Source organism: Schistocerca gregaria, chromosome 1 (genome assembly GCF_023897955.1).
Source record: "Schistocerca gregaria isolate iqSchGreg1 chromosome 1, iqSchGreg1.2, whole genome shotgun sequence".
NCBI lineage: Eukaryota > Metazoa > Arthropoda > Insecta > Orthoptera > Acrididae > Schistocerca > Schistocerca gregaria.
In genome coordinates this window covers 879,260,155-879,278,987 of record NC_064920.1, presented here as the reverse complement: position 1 = coordinate 879,278,987, position 18,833 = coordinate 879,260,155, and the positions used below count along the sequence as shown (strand labels likewise).

At 39.1% G+C, this 18,833-nt stretch overlaps 1 protein-coding gene across 2 annotated transcripts; it reads left to right on the top strand.

Moving 5' to 3' along the window:
• The first annotated feature begins 226 nt into the window (after positions 1–226).
• Positions 227–2,045, top strand: LOC126273407 (lipid storage droplets surface-binding protein 2-like). Of its 2 annotated transcripts, XM_049976961.1 has the most exons (4): positions 278–378; positions 465–782; positions 1,349–1,595; positions 1,685–2,045. In XM_049976961.1, exons 2-4 carry the CDS (start codon positions 477–479, stop codon positions 1,936–1,938), a joined length of 807 nt encoding a protein of 268 aa, XP_049832918.1. In that variant the 5' UTR covers positions 278–378; positions 465–476; the 3' UTR covers positions 1,939–2,045. The 2 variants fall into 2 exon arrangements, with proteins under 2 accessions (XP_049832925.1, XP_049832918.1); XM_049976968.1 differs by having other exon boundaries at positions 227–782.
• Positions 2,046–18,833: the final 16,788 nt, after the last annotated feature.

Sequence of the window (18,833 nt, the reverse complement as noted above, 5' to 3'; positions counted from 1 at the left end):
TACATTTCACCAGCTTAACACTTATAATGTCATTAGGCAGTGCCAAGACACACAGGAAACGTCGCAAGATGAGTTTAAACATGTATTCCAGGTTCACTAAAAATGTTGCTTTACGCTGAACGAAATGCAGCTTCGCGTTGCACCGAGTCACGGCCGCCTCTAATAGAGGCGGCAGTGACGTGGCTCTCGAAACTCGTTAGTCGATCATCGATCATGTTTTGCAGAGACTACGTTGACGTCACGTGTTACTATTGGACCTCTCCCCTCCACAACCGCTCATTGCCTGCGATAGTATATAACTGGCGGCGAGCGGCAAAGTGGAACTAGTTGCGTTCAACACTTGCTTTGTGTTGTGGCTTTTCGTTAGTGTTGTTTGTGGTAAGCTGGTAGTGGTTGAAGTCGCATTTTGATTACAGTACGTATCCGTGCCGTTAGTGTTATTGTATTGTAATTTACTTTTAAAGGAAAAGATTACAATGGCCGAAGCGCAGAATATGTCTGTAGCACCGAGACTGGAATGCGTCGACAGAGTTAGGACGCTCCCTGTTGTTGAAATGGCGTTGAATCAATCGGCTGATATGTATAACAGGGTTAAAGGATCTAATAGTGTCTTTAACTGGACATTATCTACTGCTGAAGCAACAGTGAATAAGGCAATGGAACATGCCGCTCCCTTGGCGAAGAAACTGGAACAACCCATTCAAATGGTTGATGGAACGCTATGCAAAGGACTTTCGCTGGTGGAAGAAAGATTACCAATTATCAAAGAGCAGCCGCAACAGGTAAGCAACAGGAAAAAATATCTTTATTAACGTAACTGTTTGAGGGCTAAAAAAAAAAGCTGTGAATTTAAGATTACCACGTAAGGGGAAAAAGGAAATATACTTGTTGTAGCTAGTATAGAAGTAGCTAAAGTCCCTTCTGATTATCTTCAACGACTGTGGTGCACTGTTTTGTATCGTGTTGTACAACCAGTTTATTTGTAGGTGTTCGACTAAGATTTACCGCCAAGTGTATTCTATGATTAAGCGTTCAGAAGTAAACTTTAGTTCCATTTGACACATCTTAGTTACAGATTAAAAGATTAGATTAGTACTTGTTCCATAGCTCATGCATACACTTCCTAATGATGTGGAACGTGTCGGGCTGGTAGGAAAAAGCATGCTGTTTAAAGTGGACTTCAACAATTTTAGCTCGTCGGAGCATCCAGTGGTAGCAGTGACAGCGGTGTAGCCTCCCCCACAGAAGAGGAATTACCTTCTTGATTTTGCTGTGATAGTACATCCCGAGATTATAGGAATATCTTAACTCAAAATGCATAATGTTGAAGTTTTAACTTTTTCTTCAGATATATGAAACAACAAAGAACTATGTTGCTGCAACTTTACGGCCAACCTGCAGCAAAGTGTCAACAGTGAAGGATGCTGGTGTGCAGAAAGCAAAGAGCCTGAAAGAGCTCAGCTGGAACAAAGCAAATGAGTTGTTGAGCACAAAGTATGGCCTTGCTGCTGTCACAACTGTTGACAGCACTGCAGCAGTAGCGGAAAAATACTTAGACTACTATTTCCCACCTGGCGAAGATGAAAAGCAAGCAGGTAAGCTGTAAACATCTTTCCAAATATTTTTCATTGAAGTAATGTAAAATGCGTTGGTAAGCAGTATTTTAACACTGCACTATTTTCAGTTCCAGTTTCCTCTAAAGAAGACAAGGTTGCTCATACTGTTAGTACAGTGGGCCGTCTATCCAGTAAACTTGCACAACGTGTATACAGTACACTGGTAAAACAAGTTCAGAATCTGAACAGAGAAAATGTACAGGAGTATATTGCTTCATTGATAGCTGTTGTACAACTTACAAATTATATAAATGCATATCTTAAACCAGCTGAAGTTAAAACGGAACAAGAGAAACCAGAAAGCCAAAATGTTTCTTCGTGAAGGAAGTGTAGAAAATTGTATAAAATTTGCATGTTAAGACTGAACATATTATTTAACAATACTTAATTATTTATGTAATTTTATGGTTATTAAAAATTTTGCAAGAATTTTGTTCCTTTAATTTTGCTACCCTGAAATTCCAGTTGAATATTTTTTGACTGACTTGCTCAGATTACCTGCTGTGTTTAGGTATTTTGTGAAGAAAGTTTTGTCCAATATGAGCTCTTGTTGAATTGTCAATGTCCTTAGGGATAGTGTAGATCTTATTGGTCAAGTGTCTTCATGACATAATTTGGTGGCAATGTGTCGTTGGTGTTAGTAAGGCGCCCAAACTTTCTAGTTTGTTTGCTCTTTGTCACGAGGGGTTTAGAAACGTGCACATGTTCCTGACAGTGTCTAATGTGGAAACATGATTCATGAAATGCCTAAAAATAGTGGTGAATTTTAAAATGCAGTTGTGGGCATTTACATGAATGTCATATAAAGTAGTGCCTGGATTAACTTGTCAATGGCCTAAATTGTTTAGGTTGGTATATTAGATGCTACACATCTTATTTACATGTTCTGCAACAGACCTATAATACTGAAAAGTGCCTGATAAGTCATGTGAAAGTATTTTGGTGGAATTTATTGCTTGTTTGCAGTTTGTTTGGCTTAACTATCCGTGTTGAGCCAGTGCGTCCTAATAGACCTTTCTAAGGGGACAATGTTGTGGATGAAATGTCATGTCAAACTATTTTATGAAGGTCCCTGTAAAGTGTGTGTGTGTGTGTGTGTGTGTGTGTGTGTGTGTGTGTGTGTGTGTGTGTGTGTGTGTGTTTTGGCTGATTTTTTTTTACCATATTAAAAGGGGCCATAGAATGTTCACAATGCTTTTTAACTCAGTGTATGATGTTGAAGCCAACCCTGAATATTTTCATACAAGAAGGCATCAAAAGAAATGCACTGTCAAAATTTTAGTTTGTAGGGCACACAACTGCAGAGATGTAATTGTGTCACAAGTGATGAACAGGAGAAAGAAAATGAAGGCAACATACATTACATTGCAAATGGCTTACATAATTTCAAACTTTAATTTATTGGCATTAATTAGTTTATAACAATTCCTGTAGCACAGGTCATGCAATATTTTTGACTAATGTATAATTTGCTAATGGTGAGAAAGTTCACTTATTCCTGCAGCAGTCACAAAAATGTGAAGTGTTAATTAGATGACAAAAATACAAATTTTCTTTATACCAGACACCCCTGGAGAGAAAGTTAATGCATTCAATCACATGACAGTAGTTACTAGTTTTATTTTTTAGTTTAATTTTGTTTTTATAGATAAGTGGTTCTCCAGCCAATCAAAAACAACTGTAGGAAACCCCGAGGTATCAGTGTAAAATAAATTCCCCCCCCCCCCCCCCCCCCACAGATGACAGTATTAAAATGCTAATGGCATGCTTCTAAAAGCAGTGAAGCTAACACATATTAGGTACTGAAAGTGGGCTGAAACCTGAAATTGATAGCAGTGAGATTTTTTGGGGAAATTTTAAGTATATACCAAAAGGATAGGAAAATGGGGAAATGTGGGTGATGTATTTGTTGCAGTAAAGAAATTCAAATCCACTGAGAAATTCAAGGTGCCTGTGAGATTGTCAGGGTGGGCATAAAGTAGCTGGATCCTTTTAATGCCAATGAGTCTCATCTCCTAATGTAACTGAAAACTTTAGAGTGAACCTCAGTTCAGTTCTATGTTCCCAATCACACTAATCATCCAACAGTCAATTGGGGAAATTAGTTTGGTTAGTGATGGGAATAAGACACCCTTTGAAACAGTACTAAATGCCTTCTCTGAAAATGACCTAGAACAGATAGTTAGGAACCCCACTAATAATAGAAATGTATTGGATGTAATGGCAACAAATAGACTTGATCTCTTTGAGGATCTCCACATTGAATCTAGTATCAGTGAACATGACATGGTTGTGGCAACAATGATTGCCAAAGTACTGGGACAACTAAAATAAGCAGAAAGATAGTTGAAAGATGCCTATGTGTCATATCTCAACGAGGATCTTGAAACATTCAGTGCAAGGCAAGAATGTGTAGACACACTATGGCTGAAGTGTAAAAAATAGTCCATGCACTGGGAAGATATGTACCCAGCAGAGCAGTTCATAATGGGAGAAAGCTTCTACGGTATAGTCACAGTCCAGAACTTCTAGAGACAGAGATTACTGCATAACAGTGTAAAACAAAGTGTAGTGCTACAAATAGAGAGACCCTCAACGAAACACATTTGGCTATCAAGAGAGTAATGCATGACACCCTTCAGGGACTACCATGGCAAAATACTATCAAATGACCTTTCACAAAACCCAAAGAAATTGTGGTCACATGTAAAAGCACCAATGTTAGTGTCGAGTCCCTAACGAATGAGACAGGATCTGAAATTGAGGGTAGCAAGCAAAAGCTGACATCTTAGCTCCTTTTCAAATATTCCTTTACAAAGGAAAACCCAAGAGAATTGCCCCAATTTGATACTTCTACCACCAGATAGGTGCGTGAGAAAGTATTTGTGTCATTAGTGTTGAGAAACAGCAGAAATCGTTAAAAGTGAAGTAAGCTCCAGGGCCTGATGGAATCCCTGTCAGATTATATACTGAATTTGAGACAAAGTTTGCCCCTCTTCCATCTGTAATCTATCATAGATCCCTCAAACAAAAATCTGTGCCCAGTAGATGGAAGACAGCACAGGTCACACCCATCTACCTGAAGGGTAGTAGAAGTGATCCATGAAACTACCGTCTGATATCCCTCATATTGATTTGTTGTAGAATCTTTGAACGTATTCTGAGTTGTTCAAATAGATTTCGGGCTTGCAGCCGGTCGTCGTAAACTTCTTCGCACAATATTTCGGCTGGACAACTGCCAACCATCTTCAGGTGAGCCGAACGAGGACTGACGAAGACATTCTCCGTTCCGTCTTATATAGTGCGCTGATAGTACTGCCGCGCATGCGTTGCAGTCGCGGAGGCAGAAGAACCACACCGCCCAGCAATAGCGCCCTCGCTGGTGGAACTGCGAAACTCAGATGCCGTCGGTATTGTCGCTGGCCGCAGGTATCGATGTCTTCTGGCGTCTTCGTCTCGAGAAAATTTCTGTGATGACGGGATTCCATGCATTATTCAATTGGTAACCACTGTCCCGGTTCAATAAATTTCAAGCACTGCGTATTTCAACGGATTCTATAATGGAGTCCCGAAAAGTTGTTGCTGTGGCCAAAATCGAAGTTTTGTCGTACTCCATTGAATGTCTGTTAGAAATACAATGTTCCGCAATTGCAGATTTACTGGGTTGCAGTAGACGGGTGCAACGTTGATGTTCTGTACAACGCTCTTCCACAGTATGTGTTGTCTGTCCTATATAGGCCATACCACATTGACACGGTATTTTGTAAATTCCTGCCTTCCGCAGCAACAGATCATCCATCACCGAACCCAGCAAATCTGAAATCTTAGAAGGCGGGCCAAAAAAAACTTTCACATGAAAAGTATTTAGAATCCTTGCTATTTTAAAAGAGATATTACCTACAAAGGGAAGAAACGCTAGAGACTTGGCTGGCGCACTCTCTTCTTTATCCACTTCCCGGTTCCTGGCTCTAGTTGCGAAGGCGCTGTTAATTTGCCGGATCGAGTAACCATTGTCCCTGAGCACCGTTCTTAAATGTGCAAGTTCCTTAGGCGGTGTGGTTCTTCTGTCTCCGCGACTGCAACACATGCGCGGCAGTACTGTCAGCGCACTATATAAGACGGAACGGAGAACGTCTTCGTCAGTCCTCGTTCGGCTCACCTGAAGATGGCTGGCAGTTGTACAGCCGAAATATCGTACGAAGAAGTTTATGACGACCGGCTGCAAGCCCGAAATCTATTTGATCAATTGATTCGCCGGGAAAATTTCAAATTTTATGTATTCTGAGTTCTAACATAATGACATATTTTGGACAGAATAAATTCCTCTGTTCCAAACAGCATGGGTTCTGAAAACATCAATCATGTGAAAGCTAACTCACACTTTTCTCACTACTGAAAGCCTTATATCAAGGCAGTCAGGTAGATGAGTATTTCTTGATTTCTGAAAAGCATTTGACTCAGTACCAAACCAGCACTTATTCTCAAAAGTTCAATCATATGTGGTATCTAATGAAATTTGTGACTGCATTTGACAACTGTTTTGTTGGGAGGACACACCATGTTATCTTGGACGGGAGCCATCAACAGTTGTAGAAGTGACTTCAGGTGTGCCCTAGGGAAGTGTGTTGGCACTCTTGCTGTTCATGATGTGTATTTGTGACTGTGCAGAAAATATTAATAGTAACCTCAGCCTCTTTGCAGATGATGCAGTTATCTTTAAAGAAATAGTATCTGAGACAAACATAAACATTCAGTCAGATGTTGATTTAACATTTCAGAGTAGTGTAAAGATTGACAACTTGCTGGAAATGTTCAGAAATGTAAAATTGTGCACTTCACAAAACAAAGAAATGTAGTATCCTATTCTATAATATCAAGGAGTTGCTGTTGGAATCAGCGAACTCAGACAAATACCTGGGATATGAAATGGAAAGATCACACAGGCTCAGTTGAGGGTAAAGCAGGTGATCGACTTTGGTTTATTGGTAGAAACTGGGAAAGTGTAATCAGTCTACAAATGGGATTGCTCACAAATCACTCGAGCAACCGAGGATATTGCTCAACTGTGCGGAAGCCATACCAAATAGAACTAACAGGGGATATTGAATGCATACATAGAAGGGCAGCACAAATGATCATCTGTTTGTTTGATCTTTGGAAAAGTGTCACAGAGATACTGAAGAAACTGAACTGGCAGATTCTTGAAGACAAACACAAACAGTCCCAAGAACATCTACTAACAAAGTTTCAAGAACTGGCTTTAAATGATCATGAGAGGAATATACTACAATCCCTTCGTGTTGCACACATCAGGATCATGGGGATGAGATCAGAATAATTACAGCACAGACACAGACATTCAAACAAATTTTCTTCCCACACTTCTTACATGAATGGTATGGAAGAAACCATAAGAACTGGTATGATGGTATGTAACCTCCGCACACATTTCACAGTGGTTTGCTGAGTGAAGCTTAGGTGTATATGAGTAAGAAATGTTTGTGTCCATTGTGTTCCATGCCAGTCATACATGATTAAATTCGTAAAAACGTGGTGACGCAAACTGATAGTGGAGAAATGACAATACTGTTCTCCAGATAAAGCTGAGATGACAAAAGAGCTTTCAAAAATTGCACTGCCAAACAATTTTCTGAAAACTGCTAGATGTTTTCTTTATTGGGAGTCTGAAACACATAGTTAGTTCTGGGTGGAATGAGTTATACCCTGAGGTGACAAAAGTCATGGGATGCCTCCTAACATTGTGCTGAGTCTTCTTTTTCCCGTCGAAGTGCAGCAAGTTGATGTAGCTTAACAAGTCATCGGAAGTCCCTGCAGAAATATTGAGCCATGCTGCCTCTACGACATCCAGAACTGTCGCCAGTACAGGTTTTTGTGTACGAACTGACCTCTTGATTATGTGCCATAAATGTTCAGTGGCGGACAGTCTGGGTTGCGAGATCATTTGCTCAGATTGTCTAGTGTGTTTCTCAAACCAGTTGCGAGTAATTGTGGCCTGGTGACTTGATGCATTGTAATCCATAAAAAGTCCATCATTGCTTGGGAATGTGAAATCAATGATGCAGATAGTCTCCAGGTAGCTGAACGTAACCAGTCAATGATCGGTTCAGTTAGACTAGATGACGTATTCCACCCCGCATCTGGCCAGGCCATGTTGTCTGTGGTCCACTCAATATGGTCACAAGCTCAAGAGAGGTGCTGCAGGTGATGTGCTGTTAGCAGAGGCACTCGTGTCGTTCGTCTGCTGCCATAGTCCATTAACACCAAATTTTGCTACATTGTCATAATGGATACATTCTTCATACATACCACATTAATTTCTGTGGCTATTTCATGCAGTGTTACTTGTCTGCTAGCACTGACAACTGTATGCAAACACCGTTGCTCTCACTCATTAAGTAATGACCATTGGCCATTTCATTGTCCATTTGAAATTACACTGAAATTCTTGGCACACTCTTGACACTGTGGATCTCAGAACATCGAATTCTCTAATGATTTCTGAAATAGAAAGTCCCATGTTATCTCCAACTATCATTCTGTGTTCAAAGTCTGTTAATACCCGCTGTGCAGCCATAATCAAGTTGGAAATCATTTCACATGAATCACCCGAATACAAATGACAGCTCTGACAGTGCACTTCCCTTTTATACCTTCTGTATGCAATACTACCACCATATCCCATAACTTTTGTCACCTGGTTATGTATAATTTATCATCCTCCTGATGACAGAAGTGTCACAATGTGCAGGCCAAGAGGCCAACAAAAGCAACCAATTATTTTCTACAAATGGTAAGAAGTGTAAGATGTAACATTGAACATTATTCTCTCCCATTTTTCTAGATTTTGCTACTTTGATTACAAGACTTTTGCAAGTAAGCAGTCCTTTTTTAATTTTTGGTCCTAATTTGCTTTGATGTTCCTCTAGGCAGCGCTACAGCTGCATAAACAGTAATCCACTGATACTTACCAGTGGCATTGTTGTATACAAATCTGTCATAGCACTCACTGACTGTACATACAACTGTCTTTTTTTTTTCACTCTATACGATAAATTGTGGTTTGCACGAAATCCAACTGGTTGGCTTTATACACAGCAGTCTAGAGGATAACTAGAACCTTCGTTTTATGCTAGGAACAAGTTTCTCTGCACATTTATTTGTGAAGTTTGTAATTTGTTATGTTCAATTTCTGGAATCTGTTTAATCATGTCGAAGAAGTGTGGAAATCATCAATGTTCAACTCACTTCTTATTCAGAATGCCCAGTGACGTAGATCTCCCTCAGTGGTGCATTGATTCTCACAAGCAGTGCTAAATCGATAGAATAATTTTTCTTTTATTCTTTTGTGAGGTTCATTTTCGTGCATATTTCATACTTTATATAAATCTCTCTTCTGTTAAACAGTTCATATACAGATTTTACAAAAAAAACTGGCTTTGCACATTGCTCATGTTTAAGCCTTTTCTCCCTCCTTCATTTAACTAAGAAATTTACAGCATTTTATCTCTTGCTAAAATCTATTACTATACATGTTTTCTTTGGGCTTCAAAAGCACTCTGGTTTTTGTTCTTGACTTTTTTTACCACATATGTCATTGTTTGAATCATGACTTGTAGAACCCTCTGAGTTATTTCATGTTTCCACAATTTCTAAAGAAATGTCAGCTTCATTGTAATGAATATCCAAGAAATTAACTAATAAATAACTCGTATGTGGTCTTCAGGGGAAGTAGATGATTTTAATTGTATGCCGTGTTCTTCATATTTCATCTTGCGAGAATAGAAATAATTAATTTAATTCCATATTACTGTGAAACTATGGCACCTGCACCGCAAGGCCAGCTGCTAATTATTATAAACATTAAAAAAGTTGCAGATTTGAGTGAATAGTAACTGTGACCAACTGCGTCAGAAAAACTATCAATGGAAACTGAAATTTGCTTTACAAACTACGATCATGCTGTGCAGTGTTATCAGTTTACCAACGTGCCACCAACCAAGGGCACGTACCAACCGCATAGTGCAAATGTTGTTCTGTATAGCTATGGTAAAGGTGTACATTTTCCCAGCCACCTGGCAAGCAATGAATTTGGCAAATTTCAGCTTTTTTTTATTCTTGCAATGTTTCTTAGCAACTAAAATTTTACATTGTGTTTATTTTAGTGTATTCTTCTTGTATAAAAAATTTCAGGGCAGGTTTTGACTTGTCAGACTGGGCAGTTCCATAGTGAGGTGTGGTAGGGCTGTTGTAACATCTGAATAATCACACTGTGGCTACTGAGTAGCACCTAAAATCACAGCAGAGGACTGCATCTTCCAAGGTGGCTGAAAATGTCCAGCAATAATCTCATAAATATGAGAATGAACTGTCTTTCTTCTCTCCACAATTAGTGTTTTTAAATATTAACTGTGAGAAGTTCTGGCATTCTTGAACATAAGTGTGATTCTTTTTTTCTTTTTTGTGGGGTACTTTACTTGTTTTGTTTTTAATTATGGTGCTCTTCACATTACTTTACTTGTATTTTATGACCATAATGTCAACTTATCATTGACAAATATTATTGTCCAGCAGACTACTTTCCTGTACATGTGTTGTTGTGATCTTCAGTCCTGAGGCTGGTTTGATGCAGCTCTCCACGCTACTCTATCCTGTGCAAGCTTCTTCATCTCCCAGTACGTACTGCAGCCTACATCCCTCTGAATCTCTTGGTCTCCCTCTACGAATTTCACTCTCCATGCTGCCCTCCAATGCTAAATTTGTGATCCCTTGATGCCTCAGAACATGTGCTACCAACCGATCCCTTCTTCTAGTTAAGTTGTGCCACAAACTCATCTTCTCCCCAATCCTATTCAGTACCTCCTCATTAGTTATGTGATCTACCCATCTAATCTTCAGCATTTTTCTGTAGCACCACATTTTGAAAGCTTCTATTCCCTTCTTGTCCAAACTAGTTATCATCCATGTTTCACTACCATACATGGCCACACTCCATACATATACTTTCAGAAACAACTTTCTGACACTTAAATCTATACTCTATGTTAACAAATTTCTCTTTTTCAGAAACGCTTTCCTTACCATTGCCAGTCTACATTTTATATCCTCTCTACTTCGACCATCATCAGTTATTTTGCTCCCCAAATAGCAAAACTCCTTTACTACTTTAAGTGTCTCATTTCCTAATCTAATTCCCTCAGCATCACCCGACTTAAAACGACTACATTCCATTATCCTTGTTTTGCTTTTGTTGATGTTCATCTTATATCCTCCTTTCAAGACAGTGTCCATTCCATTGCTCTTCCTAGTCCTTTGCTGTCTCTGAGAGAATTACAATGTCATCGGCAAACCTTAAGGTTTTTATTTCTTCTCCATGGTTTTTAATACCTACTCGGAACCTTTCTTTTGTTTCCTTTGCTGCTTGCTTAATATACAGATTGAATAGCATCGGGGAGAGCCTACAACCCTGTCTCACTCCCTTCCTAACCACTGCTTCCCTTTCATGTCCCTCGACTCTTATAACTGCCATCTGGTTTCTGTACAAATTGTAAATAGCCTTTCGCTCCCTGTATTTTACCCCGGCCACCTTTAGAATATGAAAGATAGTACTCCAGTCAACATTGTCAAAAGCTTTCTCTAAGTCTACAAATGCTAGAAATGTAGGTTTGCCTTTTCTTAATCTAGCTTCTAAAATAAGTCGTAGGGTCAGTATTGCCTCACGTGTTCCCATATTTATACGGAATCCAAACTGATCTTCCCCAAGGTCGGCTTCTACCAGTTTTTCCATTCGTCTGTAAAGAATTTGCATTAGTATTTTGCAACCATGGCGTATTAAACTGACAGTTAGGTAATTTTCACATCTGTCAACACCTGCTTTCTTTGGGATTGGAATTATTATATTCTTCTTGAAGTCTGAGGGTGTTTCGCCTGCCTCACTCATCTTGCTCACGCGATGGTAGAGTTTTGTCAGGACTGGCTCTCCCAAGGCTGTCAGTAGTTCTAATGGAATGTTGTCTACTCCGGGGGCCTTGTTTCAACTCAGGTCTTTCAGTGCTCTGTCAAACTCTTCACGCAGTATCGTATCTCCCATTTCATCTTCATCTACATCCTCTTCCATTTCTATAACATTGCCCTCAAGTACATCTCCCTTGTATAGACCCTCTATATTCTCCTTCCACCTTTCTGCTTTCCCTTCTTTGCTTAGAACATGCACTCTTGATATTCATACAAGTTGCTCTCTTTTCTCGAAAGGTCTCTTTAATTTACCTGTAGGCAGTCTCTATCTTACCCCTACTGAGATAAGCCTCTACATCCTTACATTTGTCTTCTAGCCATGCCTGCTTAGCCATTTTGCACTTCCTGCCGATCTCATTTTTTAGACGTTTGTATTCCTTTTTGCCTGCTTCATTTACTGCATTTTTATATTTTCTCCTTTCGTCAATTAAATTCAGTATATCTTCTGTCACCCAAGGATTTCTACTAGCCCTCGTCTTTTTACCTACTTGATCCTCTGCTGCCTTCATTACTTCATCCCTCGAAGCTACCCATTCGTCTTCTATCATATTTCTTTCCCCCATTCTTGTCAGTTGTTCCCCTATGCTCTGCCTGAAACTCTGTGCAGCCTCTGGTTTAGTCAGTTTATCCAGGTCCCATCTCCTTAAATTCCCACCCTTTTGCAGTTTCTTCAGTTTTAATCTACAGTTCATAACCAATAGATTGTGGTCAGAGTCCACATCGGCCCCAGGAAATGTCTTAAATTTAAAACCTGGTTCCTAAATCTCTGTCTTACCATTATATAATCTATCTGAAACCTGTCAGTATCTCCAGGCTTCTTCCATGTACACAACCTTCTTTTATGATTCTTGAACCAAGTGTTAGCTATGATTAAGTTGTGCTCTGTGCAAAATTCCACCAGGTGGCTTCCTCTTTCATTTCTTACCCCCAATCCATATTCACCTACTATGTTTCCTTCTCTCCCTTCTCCTACTACCGAATTCCAGTCATCCATGACTATTAAGTTTTTGCCACCCTTCACTATCTGAATAATTTCTTTTATTTCATCATACATTTCTTCAATTGCTTCGTCATCTTCAGAGCTAGTTGACATATAGACTTGTACTACTGTCGTAGGTGTGGGCTTCGTGTCTATCTTGCCAACAATAATGCGTTCCCTATGCTGTTTGTAGTAGCTTATCCATACTCCAATTTTTTTACTCATTATTAAACCTACTCCTCGATTGCCCCTATTTGATTTTGTATTTATAACCCTGTGTTCACCTGACCAAAAGTCTTGTTTCTCCTGCCACTGAACTTCACTAATTCCCACTATATCCAATTTTAACCTATCCATTTCCCTTTTTAAATTTTCTAACCTACCTGCCCGATTAAGGGATCTGACATTCCACGCTCCGATCCGTAGAATGCCAGTTTTCTTTCTCCTGATGATGACATCCTCCTGAGCAGTCCCTGACCGGAGATCCAAAGGGGAACTATTTTACCTTCAGAATATTTTGCCCAAGAGGACGCCATCATCATTTATCCATACAGTAAAGCTGCATGCCCTCTGGAAAAATTACGGCCCTAGGTTCCCCTTGCTTTCAGCCGTTCACAGTACAAGCAAAGCAAGGCCATTTTGGTTAGTGTTGCAAGTCCAGATCAGTCAATCATCCAGACTGTTGCCCCTGAAACTACTGAAAAGCCTGCTGCCCCTCTTCAGGAACCATATGTTTGTCTGGCCTCTCAACAGATACCCCTCCGTTGTGGTTGCACCTATGGTACGGCTATCTGTATCGTTGAGGCACGCAAGCCTCCCCACCAACGGCAAGGTCTATGGTTCATGGGGGGGTTCCTGTACATCTGAATATGATAATGGAATGTTCTGTGCTATATAACTAATGAAAGCAGCACAGATTTTAATTCTGTGTTTGGCTCTGTTGAACAGTCTATAAATACGTAAACGACAAAAGGTGCTAAGCTTTTGGACGATGTCCTTCTTCATAGTTAGGTAATACAGAAAACATTTACAAATGCAGAGCTACATTGGAGCAGCTGACTATTCTGTACTGGTGCTGCAACTTGACTGGGGAGAGTGCTTGTGTAAGTGGCACCTATCTTTCCCCTAGCAACAAATGCTTCTAAATCCTTACATTTGTCCTCTAGCCATTCCTGCTTAGCCATTATGCACTTACTGTCAGACTCATTTCTTAGACTTTTGTGTTCCCTTTTGCCTGCTTCATTTACTGCATTTTTATATTTCCTGCTTTCACCAATTAAATTCAATATCTTTTGTGTTACCCAAAGATTTCTACTAGCCTTCATCTTTTTACTTACTCGATTCTCTGCTCCCTCCACTATTTCATCTCTCAGCACTAGCCATCCTTCTGCTACTGTATTCCCTTTCCTTCTAGTGTCTCCAGCTCTCTTCCAAGTTTACAACCTTCTTTCATGATTCTCAAATCATATGTTAGCTATGGTTAAACTATGCTTCGTGCAAAATTCTACCAGGTGGCTTCCTCTTTCATTCCTTCCCCCAGACCATATTCACCGGCTATTTTCCCTTCTCTTTATTTTCCTACTATCGAATTCCAGTCCCCCAATGTTTGTCTTCCTTAACTATCAAAATAATTTCTTTTATCTCATTATACATTTCTTCAATCTTTTCATCATCTGTGGAGCTAGTTGGCATATAAACTTGTACTAGCGCGAAGGGCGTGGGCTTCATGTCTGTTTTGGCTACAATAATGTGTTCACTGTGCTGTTATCCATGATCCTATTTTCTATTTGTTATTAAATCTACTCCTGCATTACCCTTATTTTATTTTGTATTTATAACCCTGTATCCACCTGACCAGATGTCCTGTTCCTCCTGCCACCAAACTTCACTAACACTCACTATGTCTGCCTTTAACCTGTCCATTTGCCTTTTTAATTTTCTAACCTGTCTGCCCCATCAAGGGATCTGACATTTAACACTCGTATCCTTAGAATGCCAGTTTCATTTCTCCTGATAATAACATCCTCCTGAGTGGTCCCCACCTGGAGATCTAAATTGGGGACTATTTTACCTCTGGAATATTTTACCCAAGAGAATGCCTCCATCATTTAACCATATAGTAGAGCTGCATGCCCTTGGCAAAAATATGGCTGTTGTTTTCCCTCACTTTCAGCTGTTTATAGGACCAGCACAGCAAGGCCGTTATGATGTTACAGACAGTCTTCTATCGTGGTTGCACCCACAGTACAGCTGTCTATATTGCTGAGGCATGCAAGCCTCCCCACTAATGGCAAGTCCCGTGGTTCAATAGGAGGAGCCTGAATTGTGACCATGGTTCAATAGAAAGAAGCATTCCACATGGGAAAAATATATTAAAAACAAAGATTCCATGACTTACCAAGTGGGAAAGTGCTGGTAGATAGGCACAATAAAAAAACACACACACAAAATTTCGAGCTTTTGCAACCAGCGGTTGCTTCATCAGGAAAGAGGGAAGGAGAGGGAAATATGAAAGGATGTGGGTTTTAAGGGAGAGGGTAAGGAGTCATTCCAATCCTGGGAGCGGAAAGACTTACCTTAGGGAGAAAAAAGGATAGGTATACACACACACACACACACACACACACACACACACACACACACACATATATATATATATATATATCCATCCGCACATATACAGACACAAGCAAACGTCTGCTGCCGGATACAGGCTTCCTTTACATATTTTTGTGTACTATGTCTTCAGCTAAGTGTATCCATGTTGCTCCTGTGTTTTTCCAAAGGCACCAACCCATTTCCCGTTACAGGTCACCTCAGTCTTTACTGATCTCTTGGAATCCTGTAGAGAGCTTCCTTTGTACACATACAATTTATTTGTCTGGTCTGTCTGATCTGTTTGTTTTGCTATTTCACCTCATATCTCACTAGTGCTTGCTGAGAAGCCCTCAGTTTTTAAATAGGTTTTGGATTAAAACTCTACGTCTCCCTGCTGCAAGTCAAAACTGGCAATCAACTCTGAGTGTAAGCTTCACTTTTCAGAGACACTGGAAACTTAGTTCTGAAACACTGTTTAGTTTACGAATAGCCCTCCATACTAGTTTTAATGTTCTGTTTATTTCTTTTGCTGTGGAAAATGGTAGTCCTCAACTGGCATAAAAAGGTTACAGGAATTTACCAACAGGTTCTATGACTTTTTTGTTAATATTTATTGTTTTCTTTTCACTGTTTTCATTGTGCATTATTTCAGTATCATTACAATTGATTTTCAGGCACACTTTCAAACTTGCTGTATTGAATTTTTCCCTCCATGGTCACAGTTTATCTGCAACAAAGAAAAATTGTAAAATGTCATCTGGAAAACAAATGTTGTCCAGATATATTCCATTAAAATGTGTTCCTTCTTCATTTTCCTAGCTCGAGGATATGGAAATTTGGGAGCTGTATCACTGAGATACATATTCTTCTGTTTACTGACTTAAACTGAGTCGGTAGACTGATTATCAAAGGTTTTTTACTTTTTTAAAAATTTATGTTGTTTTCTCTAGTTTTGTTAGCTTGCAGATGATCCATAGGTCAGTCTGTTGCTTTGCCTGATTAAAATATAGTGTTTTTTTTCTGTGTGGTTCATGATAATTTTAGAGAGCACAGTGTTCATTGTGCAAAACAGGCTGATGGGTCCTTAAATTTTTATGTCTTGTTTGCCCTCTTTCAAGTGAAGGAGAATCATTTCCAGTTCTGAGGAATCACCTTCTTGTGCATTCTGTAAATAGTCATGCAAGTTAATTGTCTATTACTTTTGTTCCTTCTTTGCCTACTTCTATTGAATTCTTGAACATAATGCCAATCAGCATGGATTTTGAAAATATTGATCATGTGAATCCCAATTCACACTTTTCTCAAATGATGTACTGAAAGCTTTTGATCAAGGCAACTAGGTAGATGCAGTGTTTTCCAAAAATCATTTGACCCAGCACAACACCTATGCTTACTGACAAAAGTATGATGATCATATGGAGTATCAAGAGAAATTTGTGACTTGTTTGAGAACTTTTTAGTGGGGAGGATACAGCATGGTATCTTGAATGAAAAGTCATTGTCAGACGTAGAAGTAATTTTGGGTGTGTCCCCATGAAGTGTGTTGGGATCCTTGCTCTTCATGTTGTATATTATCACCTTGTAGACAATATTAATAGTAAAATCAGGCTTTATGCAGCTGATACAATTATCTATAATGAAGTACTACCTGAAAGAAGCTGCATAAAAATTCACTTGGATCTTGATAAGATTTTAACATAGTGCAGAAATTGGGAAATTGTTCTAAATGTTCAGAAATGTAAAATTTTGCACTTAACCAAATGAAAGAATGTAGATCCTATGACTATAATATCAATGAGTCACTGTTGGAATTGACAAACTCGTAAAATACCTGGGTCTAACACTTTGTATGGATATGAAATGGAATGATCACACAGGCTCAGTTGTGGGTAAAGCAGGTGGTAGGCTTCAGTTTATTGGTAGAATACTGGGGAAGTGAATCAGTCTAGAAAAGAGACTGCCTGCAAATCACATCACATCCTATCCTAGAGTATTGCTCAACTGTGTGGGACCTGTACCAGATAGGACTAACAGGGTGTATTGAAGGTATACAGAGAAGGCCAGTGCGAATGGTCACAGGTTTTTTTTTAATCCATAGGAGAGTCTCACAAACATACTGAAGTAACTGAACTGGCAGTCTCTTGAAGACAGGTATAAACTATCCCAAGAAAGTTTATTAACAAAGTTCCAATAATTGGCTTTAAATTATTACTCTATGGATATACTACATCCCCTTACATATCACTCACATAGGAATTGAACACACAGAGGCATTCAAACAAACATTCTTCTTGTACTCCATACATGAATGAAACAGGAAGAAACCCTAATAACTGGTACAATTGGGGGTACCCTCTGTCATGCATGTCACAGTGGTTTGCAGAGTATAGATATTGATGTAAAAATGCAGTCATCTCCAGGTGCCTTTACTTTCTTTACATTTTGGATGCCATTACTTCCAGAGTGTCATTATTTTTCTTACAAATTATCTTTGGTCCTGGAATCATGTCTTACACTACATAAACATATGAATACACATTGGGATGTTTAGACATTTTTGTCTATATTGCTAGTTATGGGCAGTGCCATCTTAATCAATGAAATGTGGTGTCAACACAAGATATGTTTCTGTTTTGTTTCCTTTTTTGACATTTATCGTTTATTCTTGTGTCCTCTCAAAAATAATTCCAAATAATTTTGTGTAATTTATCATATTGTATGATTTTTTAAAGTTATCCCTATGACGGTGGTACATCAGTAATTGTAACTTATTATAATCCAAGTTTGTTTTCAGTTCCAACCATAAACTTTTACAGCCATGATGAGTTTTTATGTTTAAATTATCATCAGATAGCTAATCACACTGTGGCACTTTATCCAGGCTGAAGATTAATGTAAAAAATCTCCAGATGGATCATAAGTCACAATAGCACTGCCTGTCTGGTGCTGGCTTAGGGACTGAAACTACTCACAGCCATAAAAATTTTCCATCAGGATTGACAATAAAATTGTTTTATATTCTACTGTTTGCTTGAAATTTTCATCTCCTCTTTAACAAAGCCTGATTCCACTTTCTGTTTTATTTTTTATTAATTTCTTCATACCTGCAAAATCTTGTGCTATTTACATAAGTATCTTTATTAAAAAATTGCCTCTTTCAGCTATAGATGCATAACCTTCATTTTCCAAGATTCGGAACTTGTTGCTCGATTTAATGTGCTGCTCTTCATTGTTCTTACATTCTGCCTTTCTTTGTAGCTTCATATATATCTGCATCTGAGACTATGATGACATCTACATCCATCCTCAGCAAACCATTGTGAAGTGAACAGGAGAGGGTTACATCATATTATACTATAGCACAGTCTGTTTCTGTTCCGTTCGTATATGGAGTGTGGGAAAAATGACTACCTGAATGCAATGCCCCTGACATGCTTTAACCAATCTAATCTAGTCCTTGCTACTTCTACTGGAGTGATGTATATGGTACTGTGCTACTTTCATAGACTTCACACTGAACGGTCATCATTGGAACCTTGTAAATAGGCTTTCACATTATAGTTGCCTTCTATCTTGAAATGTCTAGCGGTACAGGTTTCTGAGCATTT